The 21,328-nt window shown below is 45.3% G+C and overlaps 1 protein-coding gene across 3 annotated transcripts in view; it reads right to left on the reverse strand.

Moving 5' to 3' along the window:
• Window positions 1-271: 271 nt before the first annotated feature.
• LOC121573840 (bone morphogenetic protein receptor type-1B) overlaps window positions 272-21,328 on the reverse strand; it is a 146,291-nt gene continuing 125,234 nt past the window's right edge. For all 3 annotated transcript variants that reach the window (XM_041886177.2, XM_041886174.2, XM_041886175.2), the window contains 10 exons: window positions 7,122-7,281; window positions 5,131-5,233; window positions 4,782-4,884; window positions 3,689-3,785; window positions 3,424-3,562; window positions 2,946-3,138; window positions 2,521-2,818; window positions 2,109-2,284; window positions 1,695-1,825; window positions 272-1,571 (listed from right to left, as the gene is read on the reverse strand). In XM_041886177.2, the coding sequence (XP_041742111.1) occupies window positions 1,446-1,571; window positions 1,695-1,825; window positions 2,109-2,284; window positions 2,521-2,818; window positions 2,946-3,138; window positions 3,424-3,562; window positions 3,689-3,785; window positions 4,782-4,884; window positions 5,131-5,233; window positions 7,122-7,281 (1,526 nt within the window). In that variant the 3' untranslated portion in view covers window positions 272-1,445. The remainder of the gene's footprint in view (window positions 1,572-1,694; window positions 1,826-2,108; window positions 2,285-2,520; window positions 2,819-2,945; window positions 3,139-3,423; window positions 3,563-3,688; window positions 3,786-4,781; window positions 4,885-5,130; window positions 5,234-7,121; window positions 7,282-21,328) is intronic.

Consider the following 21,328-nt stretch of genomic DNA (forward strand, 5'->3'; position numbering starts at 1 on the left):
TTCTTCTTCCCCTAACTACACAGCTGATTCAAATGATCAAAGATGCTTGATGATTAGTTGATTATTTGAATCAGCTGTGTAGTGCTATAGCAAAAACAAAAATGTGTACCCCTTGGGGTCCCGAGGACCAAGTTTGGGAGACCCTGCTCTACCATAACCCTAACCCTAGCAAGGTGTAGGATTTCCTCAAGGATTACTGTAGGATATTTCTGCAGTTTTCCTGTGTGTGTGTGTGTGAGAGAGAGAGAAATCATCTAAAAAAGAGACGATATGGACATTGACAGCATTTTATTAGGGAATGTTCTCCTGGTCCACACACTCTCTTATACACATATGTACAGATTAAATAAGGCATACGCCATAGTGGTGGAGTGGTCGGCCGGGGAGTTATTCTGTACACAAGTCAAAGGCAAACAACCAAAACACATATTTAACATTATTATTAAGTCCATCAGTATCAATACATTTCAACATTATTATTTACAATTCAATTCTGTGAGGGGAGGTTTTTTTTGTTATATTACAGTAGCAAGGCAATCATGGGGGATACCATATTATTGGCATGACTCAGCTAGCCTGAGTAACATCACTCCCAAGCGTATTAACCATCATTTAGCCAGAGTAACATCACTCCCGAGCTTATTAACCATCAGATGTATCATAATCTTGTCCTATAGTTAGTCGTTGATACAGAGACATATCAGGGGACTAAGAATGGCTCCCTTGGATCGCCAAAGGGCCCAAATGTAGCTCAATGTTGAAGCTGTGTGTTTTCCTGTATGAATAGAATAAACAAATGCCTGGGTTTCTAAGGCAGTAACGCTGCAAGAGAGATATACTTCACTTCCAACAGTATGTAGAGATTTCTCTACAGTTGTAAAAAAATACAAATAAATAGGTCCAGTTGCTAAAGCACAATGGGCAAAAACGGCAACACTTTATTTGAACTAGCCTCATAACCCTACATAACAATGTTGTAAACATGTCAAAGCTTCATGAACATTCTGACATTGGTTTGAAGGGGATTTATGGTGGCTAGTTCAAATAAAGTGTTACCACAAAACAAACAATACTGTTATATGGCTTTAGATGGACAGAGCAGGAACCCCCCTCCACTGTGAGGGAGGGAGTGACTCCTCCTCTCCTGCAGAGGGCACTGTCTGTCCTTGTGTTCCCCCCTCATTTAGAAAGCCAATCAGCTTTCACAGAAAGCAACACCAGACCAGCCCAGACCAGACCAGACCCTGCCCACTGGGACTCTCTCTATCCCAGGGGTGGCAGTGGCATGGGCAAAAAGAGAACAGACCCTGACCATGGGAAAACATCTCTCCCTCTCTTTCTCTCTCCCACTCGCCTTGCCCTCCTCCTATGGTCCTGGCATAGTGGCACTAGGCCATGGACATGTATCTAGGTGTTGAGTGTCTCTAGGTGGCAGCAGCAGCGTGTCACTGTTTGATATCCTGAGTCTCAGACATCTTGGCCAGGGTCTTCTTCACTCTGAGAGCTGTGAGGCGAGACGCTGGGTTGTGGGCCCAGCACTCCGTCATCAGCTTCCCCATCTGTCTGAGACACTAAACACACCGAGGTCAGAAATCAACATACTGTACACTCACACACAGTAGCCTATGTAAGAGTATACTGATCACAAGCATACAACACATAAAAACGGAATCACAAAGAGGGTGTTTCCTCACCTCATCACTGCTCCAGCGGTTGGCGAAGGAGGGCCTCTGTCTCTTGATGCACACAACCTCCCTCATGTCCTCATAGGAGGGGTCAGAGGACACCAGGTCATGGTAGGGCAGCTGGTACTCCTCTACGATGCCTACAGGACACAAGTCACAAGGAGAGAGATGTTAGATCTCTACATACTGCATCATCACAGCTGAGATGGAGGTAAGATAATACACAGCCTGGAAGGAGGTCAAATAACTGAACAGTATAAAAATTTTTTTTTATCATAACATTGAATAAGAAAAAATAGAATTTGGATCAGCATTTTGGCAAATGTCTGAATGCACATAAGGTCAAAGGTCACATCAGCTCACTTTACATATACAAATTATATTAAGACATTGTAAAGCAGAGCATTGTGGGCCGTGTCTGACCTCCAGAGACGCAGCGCCGGGCGATCTCCCAGAGGATTAGGCCGAAGCTGTACATGTCGGCCATGATGTAGGACTGGAAGTGGTTCCGGTTCAGATTCTCGTCTAGGACCTCTGGGGGCATGTAGCGCTTAGTGCCCACCCTTGTGTTGGGAGGGATGTCCACCTCATTGGTGTCACTGAGAGAGGGTGGTGTATGGGGAGAAAGACCATATCTTTTCATCAACATGGCACTTTTAAAGCAACACCGTCTTTGTATAAACGTGTATTGCTGGACTGATTCCATAGTTTGGACTAATGCAAATGCTGAAAAGTATACAAAGATAACAGAGAAGAACGATTCTGCTCTATAAAGATGTTTTGCTATCTCTACATTCATGATCGGATGTATGGCACATGTCCCTTCCTGTCTTACCTGATGAATTTGACAGCCAGGCCCAGGTCAGCGATGCAGCAGGCCCCATTCCTCTTCACCAGGATGTTCTTGCTCTTCAGGTCTCTGTGGGCGATGGCTGGTTTACCCTGGGTGCCAAAGATCTCTGTGTGGAGGTGGCAGAGGCCTGACACTGAGGAGTAGGCCAGCCGCAGCATGGCCTTGATGTCCAGGGTGGTGGACTTGAGGTAGTCATACAGAGATCCACTCTCATGGTAGTCTGTGATCAGGTAGAGCTGGGTCCACGACCCTGTGCCCTTTATGTCCGCCGCTATGAAGCCTGGGTAGGGAGGAGATTGGGAGATCTTTGAGGAGATACAAAGACACACACATACAGAGATGCATGCACGCAAGGATGCACACACACACACAATACACGCACACTCAATCTCTCCCTCTCTCCTTACCCAGTATGTTCTCGTGTCTCATGAGGACAGTTTGGTAGATCTCGGTCTCTCTGAACCAGCTGGCCTCCTCGGTGGTGAAGAACACTTTGACAGCCACTCTCTCTCCTCTCCAGCGACCCATCCACACCTCCCCATAGCGGCCCTTACCTATCTGCTTCACCATCTGAATCTGCTTGGCTATGGTGCGCTGCACCTGAGCACAGGAAAACACACACACCGATATCAATATCAAAATCATCGTCATCAACACTGTCATATGCTATATCATTGTACATCATTATCACAATTTCTAGTCAAAGTCAACATAACTAGCACATTGAGAGAGTAAGGTCTTTCTACAACACTGTATTGCTGGACTGTTTCTCCATTGCAAGTAAGCATTTTGTTGGACAGTGTATACCATGTGTATCTTGTACATACGACTAATAAAACGTGAAACCTGGTTGCTAATGTGTGTGTGATGAGGTTCAGGTCTCACCAGCAGTGGGAGTCCTGATCCTGAGCCAGAGCTCTGGGACTGTTCTATCAGGTCCTTCAGAGATTCTCCAGGAGGGATATAAGTCTCATCCTGCTCCAGACCAATACTGTAGCGAGAACGCGACTCCTGGCGCTTATACCTGGAAGACACAGTGGTAAAGTCCTCAGTAATACAAAGCTACAATTCTGCTAAAAGCATTACATTGGTCTATGTTACCAATCTCCTCAGTGTGTGTCTGAGTCCAAGTCCATGTGTGTTTTCTCACCTGAAGTAACAGAAGACGATGACGAGTACCAGGATGATGCAGCACACTGTGACAGAGATGAAGAGAGCCATGGGGTGGATACTGCTGTCCACGTAATCTACAGGGGGGAGAGAGAGAGAGAGAGAGAGAGAGAGAGAGAGAGAGAGAGAGAGAGAGAGAGAGAGAGAGAGAGAGAGAGAGAGAGAGAGAGAGAGAGAGAGAGAGAGAGAGAGAGAGAGAGAGAGAGAGAGAGAGAGAGAGAGAGAGAGAGAGAGAGAGAGAGAGAGTCAGCTCCACAGATCCAAACCTAACACTGGGGTCACTTCAACAGCACCAGTTCTCCGTTAACGTGTTTATTACAGTTAACTTCCAAACCTTCCCAAGTCTCAGAGATCTTCCTTTGCACTCTCCTACCCCCACCTCCCCTCTTCTCTTGTTCCTATCTCCTCCCCCTCTCAGTGTGTGATCGATCACATCCCCTTCCTGAATCCCACAGATCCGGTGTCACACTGACATCGCCACGGCAAATCCTGAAGCCCAGTGCTGCTCTGGTGCCCCAGTCTTTCTGCCAGCCTTTCTGCCAGCCTCCTGTAAATCATTCACACACATACTGTACACATGACGGTAGGCACACACATGGAAATGATCTAATTTTACAATTTGCCACGTTTGACAAATCAATTTATCTTTGACTAATTTCCTTGATAGATGTAACACACACACCGTGTGTGTGCGAGTGTTGGTTTGTAGCTAGAGGAGTGACAGATGGACAGATATCTCACATCCGTGGCGGGGCAGGAAACTCAAGCAGGCCCTGGGGAGAGGCTGTCCTTTTCATTAGAGGGTGAGAGAACAAGCCAAGCCTGCCGGCTCCATTTCACCTGCCTCCCTCTGCCTCTCCGCAGCTTCCCCCGTCTCCCCCTGCCCCAGAGCGGCACACGCCACTCCAGCCAGCACTACATTGTGGTTTGTAACAGTTTAAACTGTCACTACCCATCACACCCCGGTGCAGGCTGAGGGAGCCCACTCTGAAAGCCACTCGCGCACAAGATGACAGAGTTTCAGTGTGTTGACTGGCTGGAATTCGCTGTGTGTGTGTGTGTGTGTGTCTTACCAGGGGACATCAGTGGTGGTAAAGTAGGATGCAGGTCTGTATTGCAGAAGTCCTGGTCTGTACAGCACTCCACAGCCCTCCTCCGATGGGGACTCCCATTGTCCTGTTGTGACACACCATAAACACACTGTTACATCTACACCACCAGGGTTTTTACAATGTTGCTTATTGATGGTGAAGAATCTGTGTTGTACACAAGGCTGGTCTGACACATTGCTTTCACTGTACATAAGGTCTGACTTTAAGAGATTCCTTGGAGAGCTGTAATGAGTCATAGAGGGTTCATAGAGGGTGACTGCCTGCACGTCATGGCTTTGCCATATACACCACACAAACACAGCAGACTTACCCTGCACTGGAACTCCAAGCCCATCAGCCCCAGACATCCAGAGGAGAGCACAGGGAGACTCCCCTCTTCTTCCTCCACCATGGTGAAGCAACAACCATCAGTCCTGAAGAGATACCATGATCATCATCATCATCATCATCATTACCACCATCACCATCACCACCACTAGCCTCATCATTACATCATCATCACAAGCCTCATCTTCATCATCACTACCACAAGCATCATCATCATCCATTGTCAACAATCTTTCAACATAATATGAGAGGATTTTATATCTTAGCTATTTTGTAATGACACATTTCATGGTGCTGAGCAGGTTATATCAACAATCTAAATCTAATGTAATAAACACTACTAGACGTGGTTGGAGACATTTATATTTTACATTTAAATCTTAGTCATGTAGCAGACGCTCAAGTTGGGGTGTAGGGTTTGAACATAGCCTGAAGGTAGGGAGGGGCATTTCCTCTTGCTGCTCCGTAGGAAAGCACCATGGTTTTGTAGTGGATGCGAGCTTCGACTGGAAGCCAGTGGAGTGTGCAGAGGAGCGGGGTGACATGGGAAAACTTGGGAAGGTTGAAAACCAGGCGAGCTGCAGCGTTCTGGATAAGTTGCAGGGTTTTGATGGCACAAGCGGGGAGCCAAGCCAAAAGCGAGTTGCAGTAGTCCAGACGGGAGATGACAAATGCCTGAATTTGGACATGTGCCACTTCCTGTGTGAGGTAGGGTCGTACTCTATGGATGTTGTAGAGCATGAACCTGCAGGAGCAGGTCACTGCTTTGATGTTTGCAGAGAACGACAGGGTGCTGTCCAGGGTCACGCCAATGTTCTTTGCACTCTGGGAGGGTGACACTGTGGAGTTGTAAACCATGATGGAGAGGTCTTTGAGCTGGCAGACCTTCCCAGGGAGGAAGAGCAGCTCCGTCTGGTCGAGGTTGAGCTTGAGGTGGTGGGCCGACATCCAAGCGGAGATATCTGCCAGGCACGCAGAGATGTGTGTCAGAAGGGGGGGAAGGAGAAAAGTATTTGAGTGTCATCCGCATAGCAATGATAGGAGAGACTATGTGAATAGAGAGAAGAGGAGAGGGCTTAGAACAAAGCCCTGGGGAAGAGGAGGATAATAATAATAATAATAATATGCCATTTAGCAGACGCTTTTATCCAAAGCGACTTACAGTCATGTGTGCATACATTTTTACGTATGGGTGGTCCCGGGGATCGGACCCACTACCCTGGCGGTACAAGCGCCATGCTCTACCAATTGAGCTACAGAGGACCACAGGATCTGATGGTTCACGGTGTCGAAGGCAGCGGATAGATCTAGGAGGATGAGAACAGAGGAGAGAGTCAGGTTTGGCAGAGCGGAGAGCCTCCGTGACACAGAGAAAAGCAGTCTCGGTTGAGTGACCCTTGAAGACTGACTGGTTAGGGTCAAGAAGATCGTTCTGAGAGAGATAATGAGAGAGTTGGTCAGAGACAACACGCTCTTTTGGAAAGAAAAGAAAGAAGGGATACAGGTCTATATTTTTTGACGTCAGATGAGTCAAGTGTTGGTTTCTTGAGGAGGGGAGTGACAACAGCCAGCTGTCAGGGATGAGTTGATGAGGGAAGTGAGGAATGAGAGAAGGTCTCTAGAGATGGTCTGGAGAAGGGAGGAGGGGATGGGGTCGAACGGGCAGGTTGTCGGGCGGCCAGACCTCACTAGTCGCAGGGCATAAATAAATCTGTAATAATGCTGGTATTTAAATAATATCTCTTTGCCCTCTGAGTTAATATCTTTATTTGAGTTCCTGATAAATCCACCAGTGTATTTTTGTTCAGTTAATTGGTGTTCTACAGGATAATAACAGATTACCTCTGCTGTGTAATAATGAATGCAAGCTAATTGCACATTACAGATTAGATACAGCTGATTCTAAGACGGTTTGAAAACCACACACCAACCACAGTATCAACACAGTTCTATTTGTGTGTGTGTGTAATATACCTGCAGGTGTTGTTGGTAGAGTCTTCAGGACAGTGATGGTAACAGTGACACCAGAGTATCCTCTGTGCTGGAGCCGGGGCAGTACTTCCACCCTCCTTCCTACTGTCTGACCTGTCTCTTCCAGGGTTCCTCAGAAGCAGCATGGTATCCAACACATTGGCTACAGGGACACAGAGAGGAGACAGACCGGGATTAGACCCAGGACAGACCAGGCATAGGCCCAGGACAGACCAGACATAGACCCAGGACAGACCAGACATAGACCCAGGACAGACCAGACATAGACCCAGGACAGACCAGACATAGACCCAGGACAGACCAGACATAGACCCAGGACAGACCAGGCTTAGAGCCAGGACAGACCAGGCTCAGAGCCAGGACAGACCAGGCTTAGAGCCAGGACAGACCAGGCATAGACCCAGGACAGACCAGACATAGACCCAGGACAGACCAGACATAGACCCAGGACAGACCAGACATAGACCCAGGACAGACCAGGCTTAGAGCCAGGACAGACCAGGCTTAGAGCCAGGACAGACCAGGCTTAGAGCCAGGACAGACCAGGCATAGACCCAGGACAGACCAGAAATAGACCCAGGACAGACCAGACATAGTCCCAGGACAGACCAGACATAGACCCAGGACAGACCAGACATAGTCCCAGGACAGACCAGGCTTAGAGCCAGGACAGACCAGACATAGACCCAGGACAGACCAAACAAAGTTATATGGACACTGTCATTCAAACGGATGCACCAACCTTATAGTAAAACTTAAGTGCACACATAACTAAGGTAAATTAAAGTTAGAGTAAATCAATGCTACCAAATGTGACACTTTCTCCACTCTTCAACTCACTCTTTCCAGACAGGCTTGAAAAATCGAAACGCCTTGGCACTGTCGCCATAGCAATGTAGCCACAGAAACGGTGACAGTGTCTGGTGAAAGCTACCCTGCTGTTCTTTTTCTGGTCTCACCTCAATGTTCCTGCCTGAGACTGGAACAGCAATGCCCTGCTAGGGCTGCACTTAGTACATATAGCAAGACTGGAGAACTCTCACAATAAATACCTTGTGCTCTGTGTGTGTGTGTGCGCGCGCGTGCATGCGTGAGTGTGAGTGCGTGTGTGTGTGCTCGCGAGTGAGTGTTTGTGTGTGTGGCGGTCTCATGAGAGCAGTTCTGTAAGGAGTGTATGGCATGTCGTTTCAGTATCCAAGGACATATCTCTCACACTCCTTTTGGCAGAGCAGCTCAACGGAACCCTTGTGGCTACACGTTTGTTTACGATGTTATTGACCCCTCAAAATAATACTTATACTTCACCATCAGTAGGAGCAGTATATCCTATACATTAATGAATACAACCCAAAACAACTCTAAAATGTCCTGTGAATATTTATACGGGTGTGAATATGTTGTTGGAGACCACCTTATTACGTTGGCATTTTATATTTACAATAGGGAATTTAAAACATGAACGATCTAAGTGAAGATTGTGTTGGTTTTTTATGATCATGTTTTGCAATTTAGTATTTTATTGTGTTTTGTATTGATGTGTGTGTTTGTATTGTGCAGGGCTCATTTGAAAAAGAGACTTGGTCTCAATATGACACCCTGTTAAAGTAAAGGTTAACAAAATAAAACATATACCAGCTCTAATGTTTTAGTACTCCCTCCCAGTCCCAACCATCCTACCTCGGAAAGAGAAAGAGGCATTTTAACAGGGCTCAGCCAGTGTTACTGTGGGTTATCCAGCAGAGACCAGCTACGCACTCACAAGTGTTTCATCCAAACTACAATAACACAGAATAGGGCAGGCTCAACCACAGAGCAAAACAAAGTTATGCTCATATACTTTACTAGAAAAACTGGGCGCTCGTGTTACCAGCGAACCTTACCTTCTCCCCCTCTTAGCCTTTCACCCATTCAGCCTGCTACACCAGAGAGAGGCAGTGGTGGAAAAAGTACTAAATTGTCATACTTGAGTAAAAGTATAGATACCTTAATAGAAAGTTACTCAAGTAAAAGTGAAAGTCACCCAGTAAAATACTACTTGAGTAAAAGTCTAAAAGTATTTGGTTTAAAATATACTTAAGTACCAAAAGTAAAAGTATAAATAATTTCAAATTCCTTATATTAAGCAAACCAGATGGCACCATTTTCTTGTTTACAAATGATGCATGTGTGTTTAGTGAGTCCACCAGACCAGAGGCAGTAGGGATGAACACGTGTTCTCTTGATAAGTGAGTGAATTGGACCATTTTCCTGTCCTGCTAAGCACTCAACATGTAACGAGTACTTTTGGGTATCAGGGAAAACGTATGGAGTAAAAAGTATATTATTTTCTTTATGAATGTAGTGAAGTAAAAGTAAAAGTTGTCAAAAATATAAATAGTAAAGTCAAGTACAGATACCCCCAAAAAACTACTTAAGTAGTACTTTAAAGTATTTTTACTTAAGTACTTTACACCACTGGAGAGAGGCTGAGCGCTCAGAGCACCTCGACTAGTAACTACAACCTTCAGAGAGGCAGTGATCATGAAGCCTATATTATACTATGTTACAAGTCTCATATGAGTAACAATAAACACAAAGTGGCCATGACTGATAACAACACAGAGAAAACAGACATTCTGTAGACTATGCTCTATCTGTCATAAGCGCTATATGATTCCACTTACTGTAAACCAGTGCAATGATGGACCAAGACTTAAATGGTCACTGTTTGTGCTCCATGGTAATGCTATTAGGAGGAGGAGGAGGAGGAGGAGGAGGAGGAGGAGGAGTGAGTTTAGGTCATCCAGAGCATGAACTACTGCACCAGTCTCCCTGTAGGTCCTAAACCAACATCCCCACTCCAGCCAGCCATTAACAGTAATACATGTATTCACTTACACTGAGGTAAATATTGTGTTCGTTACTACCTCAACCCTGCAAGTGTTAACATAACTGCTCTGACCAGCTGTTTTTCATACAGCTGCTTATACACAAATCTAATCATAATCAATCCACTATTGTGTTTTGATGATGAGAAATGTATGTGCCAGTATTATAGTCTTGGGGTCCGCTTCTCGTCCTGAGTGGACACCTGACAGAGGACCATTCTTCACCATTTCTACAGAGACTTAATCCATTCCCAATTAATTCTACTGAGTATCAGACAGCCCACTATTCAATAGAGTAAGTTCAGTTGGGCCAATGGCCCCCATGGGCCCCTGTTGTCCAAGAGCCAATCAGATTAGAGGGCAGGGCAGTAGGGGAAGAGATTTATCAGTTTAGTGTCTGGATGGAGGGCCCATGGGAACTCCTAGGTCAAGTCCCCCTCCATTCTCTGTCTCTCTTCTCTGTCTCTCTCTCCTTCCCATTCTTTCTCCTTCCCTCTCTTTCTCTCTTTATCGTGATGCTATTGGCAGACAGTATTGATCCAGACAGTCATAGTAATTCATTACTCTGGTCAATGGCAGTCTAATGAACACTCATTCAATCAGGCAGTTCATCAGCCAAATAAAAAAAAACACTTCAAATCTGGACAATATATTTTCTCAAGTCAGTACAGACCAGGGTTTGGAACTGGTTCAGGGAACAGAACTGAACCGTTTTTTAGAGGAACAGAATCAGAACCGGGAAAGAAGGTGATCTATACTTGTTAACGCTATTTTACGTTCCGGGCATTTTTTCCCAGTCCCATAAAAAAACGCAACGAAGCGCCTATGCAAAGCCCTCACAGTGTCACTCAGAAACGTATTCCAGTGTCCACCTGCCAGCTGAAAAGCTACTTGCCCCTCCCCCTCCAAAGCATAGGCTACTGTAGTGTGATTCAGAAATTAAGTAGAACGATTTTGAATTAGAGAAGAATGCATTCACTTTTTAAATGATAGTTAAGGATACTATAGTTATCATGTTTCACATTGGATTTTATTCACTACATTTAAAATCTGGTGCCACTCTGCACACACAAGCTTGTTAGCTAGCTAGCTCTTGTCCAACATTAAGCCAACTCTCAGAAGTGCAAAGACATTCAAAGTTCCTTCATAGAAGCCGCTCATCCATAGGGATAATTTTGTGGGCCTAATTCAGATAATGCATGTTATAACAAGATGCCCAGCGCTTCAAGACAAGCTTCTTCCTCCACCCTCTCTCGCTCTCTCCCCACCCACAACATTTCAGTCAGTTCTCACGCCCTATACTTGTCTGTCCAATGCATGTAAACTAATATAGCTTTCCCGCTCCATATAGCAAGCTACTCTATCTGCACTGATTGGTGAAGTCATTTAATGTCGAGCTAAATGTAAAAATATAAATATTTCAGAGGTTGAAAAAGTTACAGAAAGGAACTATATAAACATTATTTTGCTGGTTGGATCAGTGGAATGGAACGGAAAACAAAAACGATTGGAAAATAATTCAGGTTCCAACCCCTGGTACAGACTGAATATTATGTAAAAAGGCAACAGTACAGCCTTGGTACGGTATGCTGTAAGGACTAACTGTAACCGTTGAGAACAGTTCGTATGAGTGTGTGTGTGTGTGTGTGTGTGATTCATGAGTGCTGAATCAGAAGAGAGCTGAGCAGACACATCCAGTCAGTGTGTTCCTTTAAGAGCAGCACACTCCGTCCACTCCAATCTAACCACCCTGTCAGAGGAGGGGTTTGGGCCACTGTGGGCCCATGGCTGTGGCCTTGGATGCACTGACTATCACACATTCCTTTTCATGTGTGTATCTGATGTGCATAAGAAGGGACCCTTTTATGAGTTTATCAGTGCTGTGATTCTGTCCAGATCGTTTTTTGTTTTATAGAAACTCACGTAAAGGCAGGGGTAACAGAATGGACAGAGACTCCTTTTTTCCACTGCAGCAGGCCGGCTACAGGAAAGCTCCATCCATTCCAAGTACCTGTTGTCATTTTTCTTGCGAGGGAAAGAAAACCCCCTTCGGCGTAAAACAGGGGAAATCCCAGACCCCAGGGCCACAGGCATGGAGTAAAACGACAGGCTGGGAGAGCTGCTTAGCCTCTCACTAAGATCCATTAGAACACACACTACCTCTCTCCATGTAGAGTCTACTCCCCTCTCCTTATGGACACACAGAGTGATGGGGGGGGGTTGCTGTTTTAGAAGGGGGTTTACGCCAACTCCTGTACCCCTAACCCCTAACTAGCCTTTCTTCCCTCGGGGAGACAAGGTCCCAGTCTGAGCAGACCCATGGCCCGGTATAGGGCACACTGACTCAACCCTATATATTATAGTACTACTACATGCCTACTCCCCTGGCCCCTGGTTGGTTTAGAGGCCAACACAGAGGCGGTTAAGGGTCCATGGTTGAGTTTGGGTCACCTCCTTGGGGCAGATAGACAGGGTGTGTTGGGCGGCATCCGCCGGGGTGTGTAAGGGCAAGTTTGTTAGGTTTATTGGCCAGTGGTTACTGTATGTCACCCAGGTTTTTACAGAGTATATGGGGTGTTAGGTAGACTCCATCTCTGTTACATTAATCCTGGGCTTTTCTTTCTATATCTCTCTAGTATAGACACACACACACACACGCACACGCACACATACACACACACACACAACAAACAGACTTTTGTTGTGTCAGCCACGGGGCGCTCCCAAGGTCACCCCGAAACTTGATCCGCACCCCCCACACATTCCAGAAGGTGTCCCTCTAACGAGATACACACACACCAAAATGTCCTACTGTATTACACACTGACAAACACACACACAAACACAGACAAACACATTAACACATACAACGTTATACTAGCAAATTAACATTTTTAAGTGGATGTACCATGCTAGCTCAAGCCTACAACTCTCTAACTTTTAGACAGTGTATGGCGGTAACAAGCATTTAGAAGTTAATACAAGAAGTTAATAAGGCTCAAGTAGTCCTTTCATTAAAGTTAACTCAACGGGAGTGAGATGTAATTTGATCTTAGGGTCCGACAGTCCGATGGCTAACTGTGAGGAAGAGGGAGAGAAAGAGTGTGAAAGTGAACGAGAGAGAGAGAGAGAGAGAGAGAGAGAGAGAGAGAGAGAGAGAGAGAGAGAGAGAAGAGAGAGAGAGAGAGACGAGAGAGAGAGAGACGAAGCACAGAGAGAGAGAGAGAGAGAGAGAGAGAGAGAGAGAGAGAGAGAGAGCGAGAGAGAGAGAGAGAGAGAGAGCGGAGAGAGAGAGAGAGAGAGAGAGAGAGAGAGAGAGAGAGAGAGAGAGAGAGAAAGAAAAAGAGGGGAAAACCAACAGAGCGACAGAGAGAGAAGTTCCTCCAGGTGCTACCAGAGTAAATCACCTCCTCAAAGGAGCCATCTTCCCAGAACACCCTCTTACCCTCGCCCTCTGACCCTATGTGGGTCACCAACGCACTGCCGAGCTGCCACCCTGTCATACATCATCCCCCATCCCTAACCCTTCAACCCCCTCCACCCTCCTCACCCCCTCTTAACCCGCCTTAACCCCTATAGGCTTCAAAGGATCCTGCCACACAAATACACGCACACACACACACACACACACACACAGGGGCCCAAAGGTATGACAGGAAAATCAAACCCTGCCCTCGTATCAATCATCCATTCTCCACCGTGACTGGTCAGGTCGACCCCAACCTTCTCCTCAGAGAGAGGCTCTGTTTCCCCCACCTGATGCCTGATACCCATCCTGTCTGGAGAGGAGAAGAGCATCTGTTCCACACCATGGACCCTCACCAATCTGTTCTGTGTTTGGTGGGCCTGATCAGGGCCTGGCTAGAGAGGTGTTACGCTGGGGATAGAGGGGCTAGGGGCGCACCCTGGGGCTCCCGCCGCCTTCCGCCTGTGGAACTAATGCTCCAGCAGATTTATTGGGCGCACATCAAGGGAGCCCCTCCGACTCGTGCCCCTTGACACACACTGTGTCCCCCTGAAACGTCTTACCCCCATCCCCTCTTCACCGGCCCAGGCATACCACTCACACCAAACCCTACCTGTCAGGGCTTAATGGATGATTTAGCACAGAGAAAGAAAACCTTCCACATGTCTAGAGAGAGGAGAACCACAGAGCCATGCTATCTCTCCAACACATTACCCCTTCCAACAGGGAATGGACTGGCTGGAGAAAAACAGACAAGGTTTGTATTAGTCTAAGTGATTGCAATTCCTCAAAAAGTTGTGGACATATAAACACATAGGTGGTGTGCTACTAGGACTCCGTGCAGGTCTTGTTGGTTAGGTCCATCAGCATGCATTGTGGCAGTTCTTCCCATGACTTCACCTCTCAATATGCAGACTAAAACTTCTGTCACCAGCAGGGCACTTTGCATGTACGTGTGAAGCCATCTCAAGGAGGTTTTTCATTTCCCATTAAAAACATAACTGGAAAACAGGCCGCTTATCACACAGAACACCTGTAGCCAGAGGCACGGACACTCTCTCTCGCTGTTGTGAACAGAAACAAGGACATACACATTGGTACGCGCACACACACACCCATGCGTGCTTGCACACACAAACTAATTTACCTGGGCCGCGTGATTAATCTGATGACTAGTGATTGCCAGTAAAAACTCTATCTGATAAGAGGAGCTTGTGGCACGGAGGACGCCTGGTCAACAAAGCCCCAGCCTGTGTCTCGGTTACCCAGTGACGTGTCACTGTACCAGTAATCATGTTAACAGTAACAGCCACCACAGAAGCAGGCTACAGTATATCTGGCTAATCCTGAATACCTGGGTCGGGACAGAATTGATTGGATTCCTGTGGTGCCAGTCAGATATCGTTCAACCATTGACCAAACCAGATCAGTTTATCATCTATAGATGGAATGAAAGAATAATTGCAAACCAACGTTGAAAGTGAAATACAGAGCAATGTGGAGAATTCAATGTTTGTGAGTAGACAGTAGTGAAAGGGAGGTTTCTCTGACAGATATGGAAGGAACTAAATGTGTGATAGAGAGCAGTGTGTAGGTTTGCCTGATTTAAACTGAGCACACATAGAGGAGCTGAGAGGATCCAGCCACCTCTCCCGGTTCGTCTCCTGTTCAGTGACGAGCCAAACCTTAGCCTAGGCTGCAGCCACTACCATCTGTCTTTCTTCTAACACCATGTTTAGACACAGAGAGCACCATGGACCCACTAACTCCTCTACAGACCTGTGCCAAACCATCTTTCTCACACACACGCATGCACAGAGACAGGCATACATACGGTACACGCACAGGCATACAGTGACACACACATATAGACCCACAAATACACATGCTTCCAAAATAACTAAAACAGACATATGTGAAAGCATGTACACACACACACACACACACACACACACACACACACACAGACATATATAGACAGACATAGACATACACTACTAGTCAAAAGTTTGGACACACCTACTCATTCAAGTTATTTTATTTTTTATTTTTTTTACAATTGTTTAATATTTAATATTTGAGATTCTTCAAAGTAGCCACCCTTTGCCTTGATGACAGCTTTGCACACTCTTGGCATTCTCTCAACCAGCTTCATGAGGAAGTCACCTGGAATGCATTTCAATTAACAGGTGTGCCTTCTTAAAAGTTAATTTGTGGAATTAATGTGTTTGAGCCAATCAGTTGTGTTGTTACAAGGTAGGGGGGTATACAGAAGATAGCCCTATTTGGTAAAAGACCAAGTCCATATGACGGCAAGAACAGCTCAAATAAGCAAAGAGAAACGACAGTCCATCATTACTTTAAGACATGAAGGTCAGTCAATACGGAAAAGTTCAAGAACATTGAAAGTTTCTTCAAGTGCAGTCTCAAAAAACATCAATCGCTATGATGAAACTGGCTCTCATGAGGACCGCCACAGGAATGGAAGACCCAGAGTTACCTAAGTTCATTAGAGTTACCAGCCTCAGAAATTGCAGCCCAAATAAATGCTTCACAAAGTTCAAGTAACAGACACATCTCAACATCAACTGTTCAATCAGGCCTTCATGGTCGAATTGCTGCTAAGAAACCACTACTAAAGGAGACCAATAAGAAGAAGAGACCTGCTTGGGCCAAGAAACATGAGCAATGGACATTAGACCGGTGGAAATTTGTCCTTTGGTCTGGAGTCCAAATTGAAGATTTTTGGTTCCCAGCCGCTGTGTCTTTGTGAGACGCGGTGTGGGTGAACGGACGATGTCCGCATGTGTAGTTCCCACCGTAAAGCATGGAGGAGGAGGTGTTATGGTGTGGGGGTGCTTTGCTGGTGACACTGTCTGTGATTTACTTAGAATTCAAGGCTCACTTAACCAGCATGGCTACCACAGCATTCTGCAGCGATACACCATCCCATCTGGTTTGGGCTTAGTGGGACTATCATTTGTTTTCCAACAGGACAATGACCCAACACACCTCCAGGCTGTGTAAGGGCTATTTTACCAAGAAGGACAGTGATGGAGTGCTGCATCAGATGACCCGACCTCAACCCAATTGAGATGGTTTGGGATGAGTCGGGCCGCAGAGTGAAGAAAAAGCAGCCATCAAGTGCTCAGCATATGTGAGAACTCCTTCAAGACTGTTGGAAAAGCATTCCAGGTGAAGCTGGTTGAGAGAATGCCAAGAGTGTGCAAAGCTGTCATCAAGGCAAAAGGTGGCTATTTGAAGAATCTCAAATATAAAATATATTTTGATTTGTTTAACACTTTTTTGGTTAATACATTATTCCGTAAGTGTTATTTCATAGTTTTGATGTCTTCACTATTATTCTACAATGTAAAAAATTGTAAAAATAAAGAAAAACCATTGTGAGATGTTCTGTGTTAAGCTGATGGCTGTAACCTCGTGCTCACAAAGACACATCCCACACACAGACACTCACAAGGAATCCAAGGCAAAGCCCCATGGTTTTAAAGTATGCCAGAATCCTCCCCACCCGCTCTGTGTCTATCATCTTGCGGCCTGTGTCTGTGTGAGCGCGAGGTTACAGCCATCAGCTTAACACAGAACATCTCACTAAAATTTGATTGGGTTTGTATAAATCTCCCCAATATCAGAAGAGACCATACCGTCACAGAGCATTTTCTGAATTAGAGATAGCTAATAATGCGCTCTCTCTCACTCTCACTCTCACTCTCACTCTCACTCTCACTCTCACTCACTCACTCACTCACTCACTCACTCACTCACTCACTCTCACTCTTTGTTGTCAAAGGTGTCCGTTACATACAGTAGACAGTGATCAAGACAAGAAACCCCCCCTCATTCTTCCTTTGAAACCACAGGTGCAGTGTTGAGCCTCCATAGATCCAAACGTTGTACACCCTTACACACACCCCCGGCACACTGCCCTCTGTAGTTCCCAGTCTCACGCAGTCCCACCGCTGGAGCAGAACATCTGTACAGGGATCAGGTTTTGTTTGGGGAACATGAGCTACATCCTGACTGGAAGCAGGCTGGGGCGGACCTACTGCTGCTGTTGCTGGGCCTCAGACCATAGAACAATAGCCCTAATGCTGCTGTGCCTCAGACCATAGAACCATAGCCCTAATGCTGCTGTGCCTCAGACCATAGAACCATAGCCCTAATGCTGCTGTGCCTCAGACCATAGAACCATAGCCCTAATGCTGCTGTGCCTCAGACCATAGAACCATAGCCCTAATGCTGCTGCTTCTATGCTTCCACTGGACTTACAGTAGGCCTACTATTTTCAATCACTGATCCCACAATTTGACTTTACCTAAACTGAATAGGCACAAAGAAAATGCCATCCTATAATGCCAAAGCAATTACACTGAAATAGCATCTATGTATGAAATGCTATTTCACAAGAGACTGCAATCAAAATATGTTTTCAACAAATAGTCAGTTTTCAGCTGTGTCTCTGTACTGTAGAAAAACTAAAAGTTATAGAGTGACATGTTGCCATGGTGTGGTCCTCCCATGCAGTAGAGTACGGAAGGTGGGATCCGGGATAGAGAGAGGGTGAGCTGACCTTGTTTACATTGCTGAGTCTAGTAGATGATAAAGCCAGTCGTTTTCCACTGCTTGTGGCCTTGCGGCTTCTCCACACATGTTACATCCTAGTTATGTTTATCTGAAATGGATATCATTTTGAAGTGGCATCATACTGTGTCTTTCACTGACTGGCGTTCACTCCTGTCCTGCATGGCGCCAAGACTCAAGGACTATCAGCAGCCATGTCACACATACTGTCTACTACAGAACAAAATAGGCCTACATTCAATGAGTAGTAAAACAGTCATTTGTGTGAGTTGTAACACCACACTATAAGGTGTAGGGCCTATTCAGAAAATATTATTATTTGGGAACTTTACATCAGCCTAAATAACAGGTGGTGAATTAACCACGGTGTGAAGATTTATGAGTTACCTCCCACGTGTGCTCATTTAGAGAACCATGACTGATCTGTCCCAGCAGTACTGGGGAGAGGGCTGAAGGGGAGAGGGCTGAGAGAGAACTGGGTTAAGGGGGAGAGGGCTGAGAGGGCTGAGAGGGGAGAGGTCAGAGAGAAGAGGGCTGAGAGAGGGAGGGCTAGAAGAGAGAGAATGGACTGGGACAGACAGACAGACAGACAGACAGTGTCTCTGTCTCTCTGACCGACCAGACACAAGTCTTCGTTTCACTGTGCCCACTAAAACAGCAGTTTGGGTTGGCAGGCTGATCTTTAAACATGAGTGGGAAATGAGAAGCAGCTGGTCTCCTGTCCTCCCAGCTTGGCCTGCCTGTCTGTCTGTCTGTCGCTCGCTGTGTGTGTGAGAGAGAGAGAGAGAGCTCTGTGCTTCGTGGTAGAACTGATGCCCACATGATCCACAAAGGTGTATCTGTGTGACTGACTGCTATTTTCATTACATTACATCAGAGTGAGACAGAGACAGACAGACTTTGGGTTGAAATAGTTCATTGTCCTTACTCCTGACCTATGCGACCTAAGTCAAGTGATATACTTTGTAGATGTCTCCATTGACTGAAGTCTACCACACTGATCATCAGTCAAAGTATTTCGAGACAAACTGTTAAAGCTGCCACCAACTGAGCATTACAGCCATTTCTGTTGGCTTTAAAGCCTGGCCATGTTACTTTATAAACAATGTAGCCACCAAGTCTCAGCACTTTATCAGTCCACAGTGCATATCAAAACCAGAAGCCTAGCAGGACCATTCTCTCTATGCCAGACAATCCTGGAACATTCCAAGGTGTTTAGTGGCTTACAGTATGTGCCATTCAAGGCCTTCAATGCATCTGATTATTTTATGGCTCTTTATAGGATATTCTGTCAGCTATGCACAATAAATAGTTATACATTGATGTATAACTATAAGATAATAGGGTCAGTGTTATAACATGGAATGGGTTGGCTGATTACCCATAATCACCACATTGGGTGCAGCTCGTTAGCAGCCAAATAGCACCTGGAAGGAGCACACCAAATAATGCTAAATTTGATATATTTTATACGAGGGGAAATCTAGTTACAGTTAACAGAGAGCGGGGCAGAGGTTTTACAGACTGTGATTAATTAACCCCTTCTTACAGCCAAGCATTTCAAAGACAAACTCAATTAACCAAGACAGTCACAGCTATTTTAGATTTGCAAGGGTGAGATGTGCGTGCGTGTACAGTGCATTCGGAAAGTATTCAGACACCTTCACCTTTTCCACATTTTGTTACGTTACAGCCTTATTCTAAAATTGATTAAAACATTTTTTTCCCCCCTCATCAATCTACACACAATACCCCATAATGACAAAGAGAAAACAGGTTTTTATAATTTTTTTGTTGTTGAAATATCACATTTACATAAGTATTCAGACCCTATACTCAGTACTTTGTTGAAGCACCTTTGGCAGCGATTACAGCCTCGAGTCTTCTTGGGTATGACGCTACAAGCTTGGCACACCTGTATTTGGGGAGTTTCTCCCATTCTTCTCTGCAGATCCTCTCAAGCTCTGTCAAGCTTGTAGTATATAGGGTCTGAATACTTATGTAAAATGTGCCGGAGCGGCAGGTAGCTTAGTGGTTAAGAGCGTTGTGCCAGTAACCGAAAGGTTGCTGGTTCTAATCCCCGAGCCGACTAGGTGAAAAATCTGTCAATGTGCCCTTGAACAAGGCACTTAACCCTAATTGCTCCTGTAAGTCGCTCTGGATAAGAGCGTCTGCTAAATGACTAAAATGTAAAATGTCATGTTATATTTCCGTTTTATTTTTTATATACATTTACAAACATTTCTAAAAACCTGTTTCGCTTTGTCATTATGAGGTATTGTGTGTGATTGATGATGGAAAAAAATATTTAATCCATTTTAGAATAAGGCTCTATTGCAACAAAATGTGGAAACAGTCAAGGGGTCTGAATACTTTCCGAATGCACTGCATGTGTACCATTTGGGAGTTGGAGATTGGTTTTAAAGCTTGACACCCAACTGTGTTCTTAACAAATGTGTGACAATTGAGCATTTCTGCGCAGGTCAAACCGGTCTCAAAGTCCAACACCATATCACACCACACCACACACCACACCATACACCACACAGAAAGACACCATAAGTTATATAGGCTAAATAAACAAAACCTTCCCATTCAAAAGACACCAGCTATAGTATAACAGAAGCTTATACATATGCAAACTAGGTTTGCTCAAAATTATTGACACTTGTTGCTCTGTGCAAACAAATGAAAATATCCATGATTAACTCCACATAATCAATCTCTTTCTCTAAGTTGATAGCCTTTGAAACAGGAGAGTGTCATCTTCCCCAGCCGAGCCTCCAGCCGTGGATCCCCTGCAGTCCATCACAAAGCTTTCAGTGGCATTCATTGAAAATGACAACTGGCTGTCCATCTTAAAACAATTCAAAACATGAAAAGGGTGAGGGGGGGTGGCCGATGACTGCTAATACTCACACGCTAGACCCGGTGGAGATCATACTAGCTTTGCCCCTTCATAAATACCGCTGGGCAAAAAATAGACCCACAGCCAACCTTCCAGTGAGTCTGTGCACCTCCTCACCCCAACAATACACATAGTAAACCTGCCTGCAGATTGTGAAAACCTGCCTCGGCTCTATAAATCAAAGTGACTAACACTACAGTACTCTACCACTAGGTTAGGTAAGCATCAGAAAAAGAGGATAAGTTATTAATAACCCAACTAGATGAATAGACTTGCTTTCAATATGTCAGTTATCAAACGATAAAACCACCAATCAGACAATCAGTTACAGTACCAAAAACAAAAT

Source organism: Coregonus clupeaformis, chromosome 9, assembly GCF_020615455.1.
Source record: "Coregonus clupeaformis isolate EN_2021a chromosome 9, ASM2061545v1, whole genome shotgun sequence".
Taxonomy (NCBI): Eukaryota; Metazoa; Chordata; class Actinopteri; order Salmoniformes; family Salmonidae; genus Coregonus; species Coregonus clupeaformis.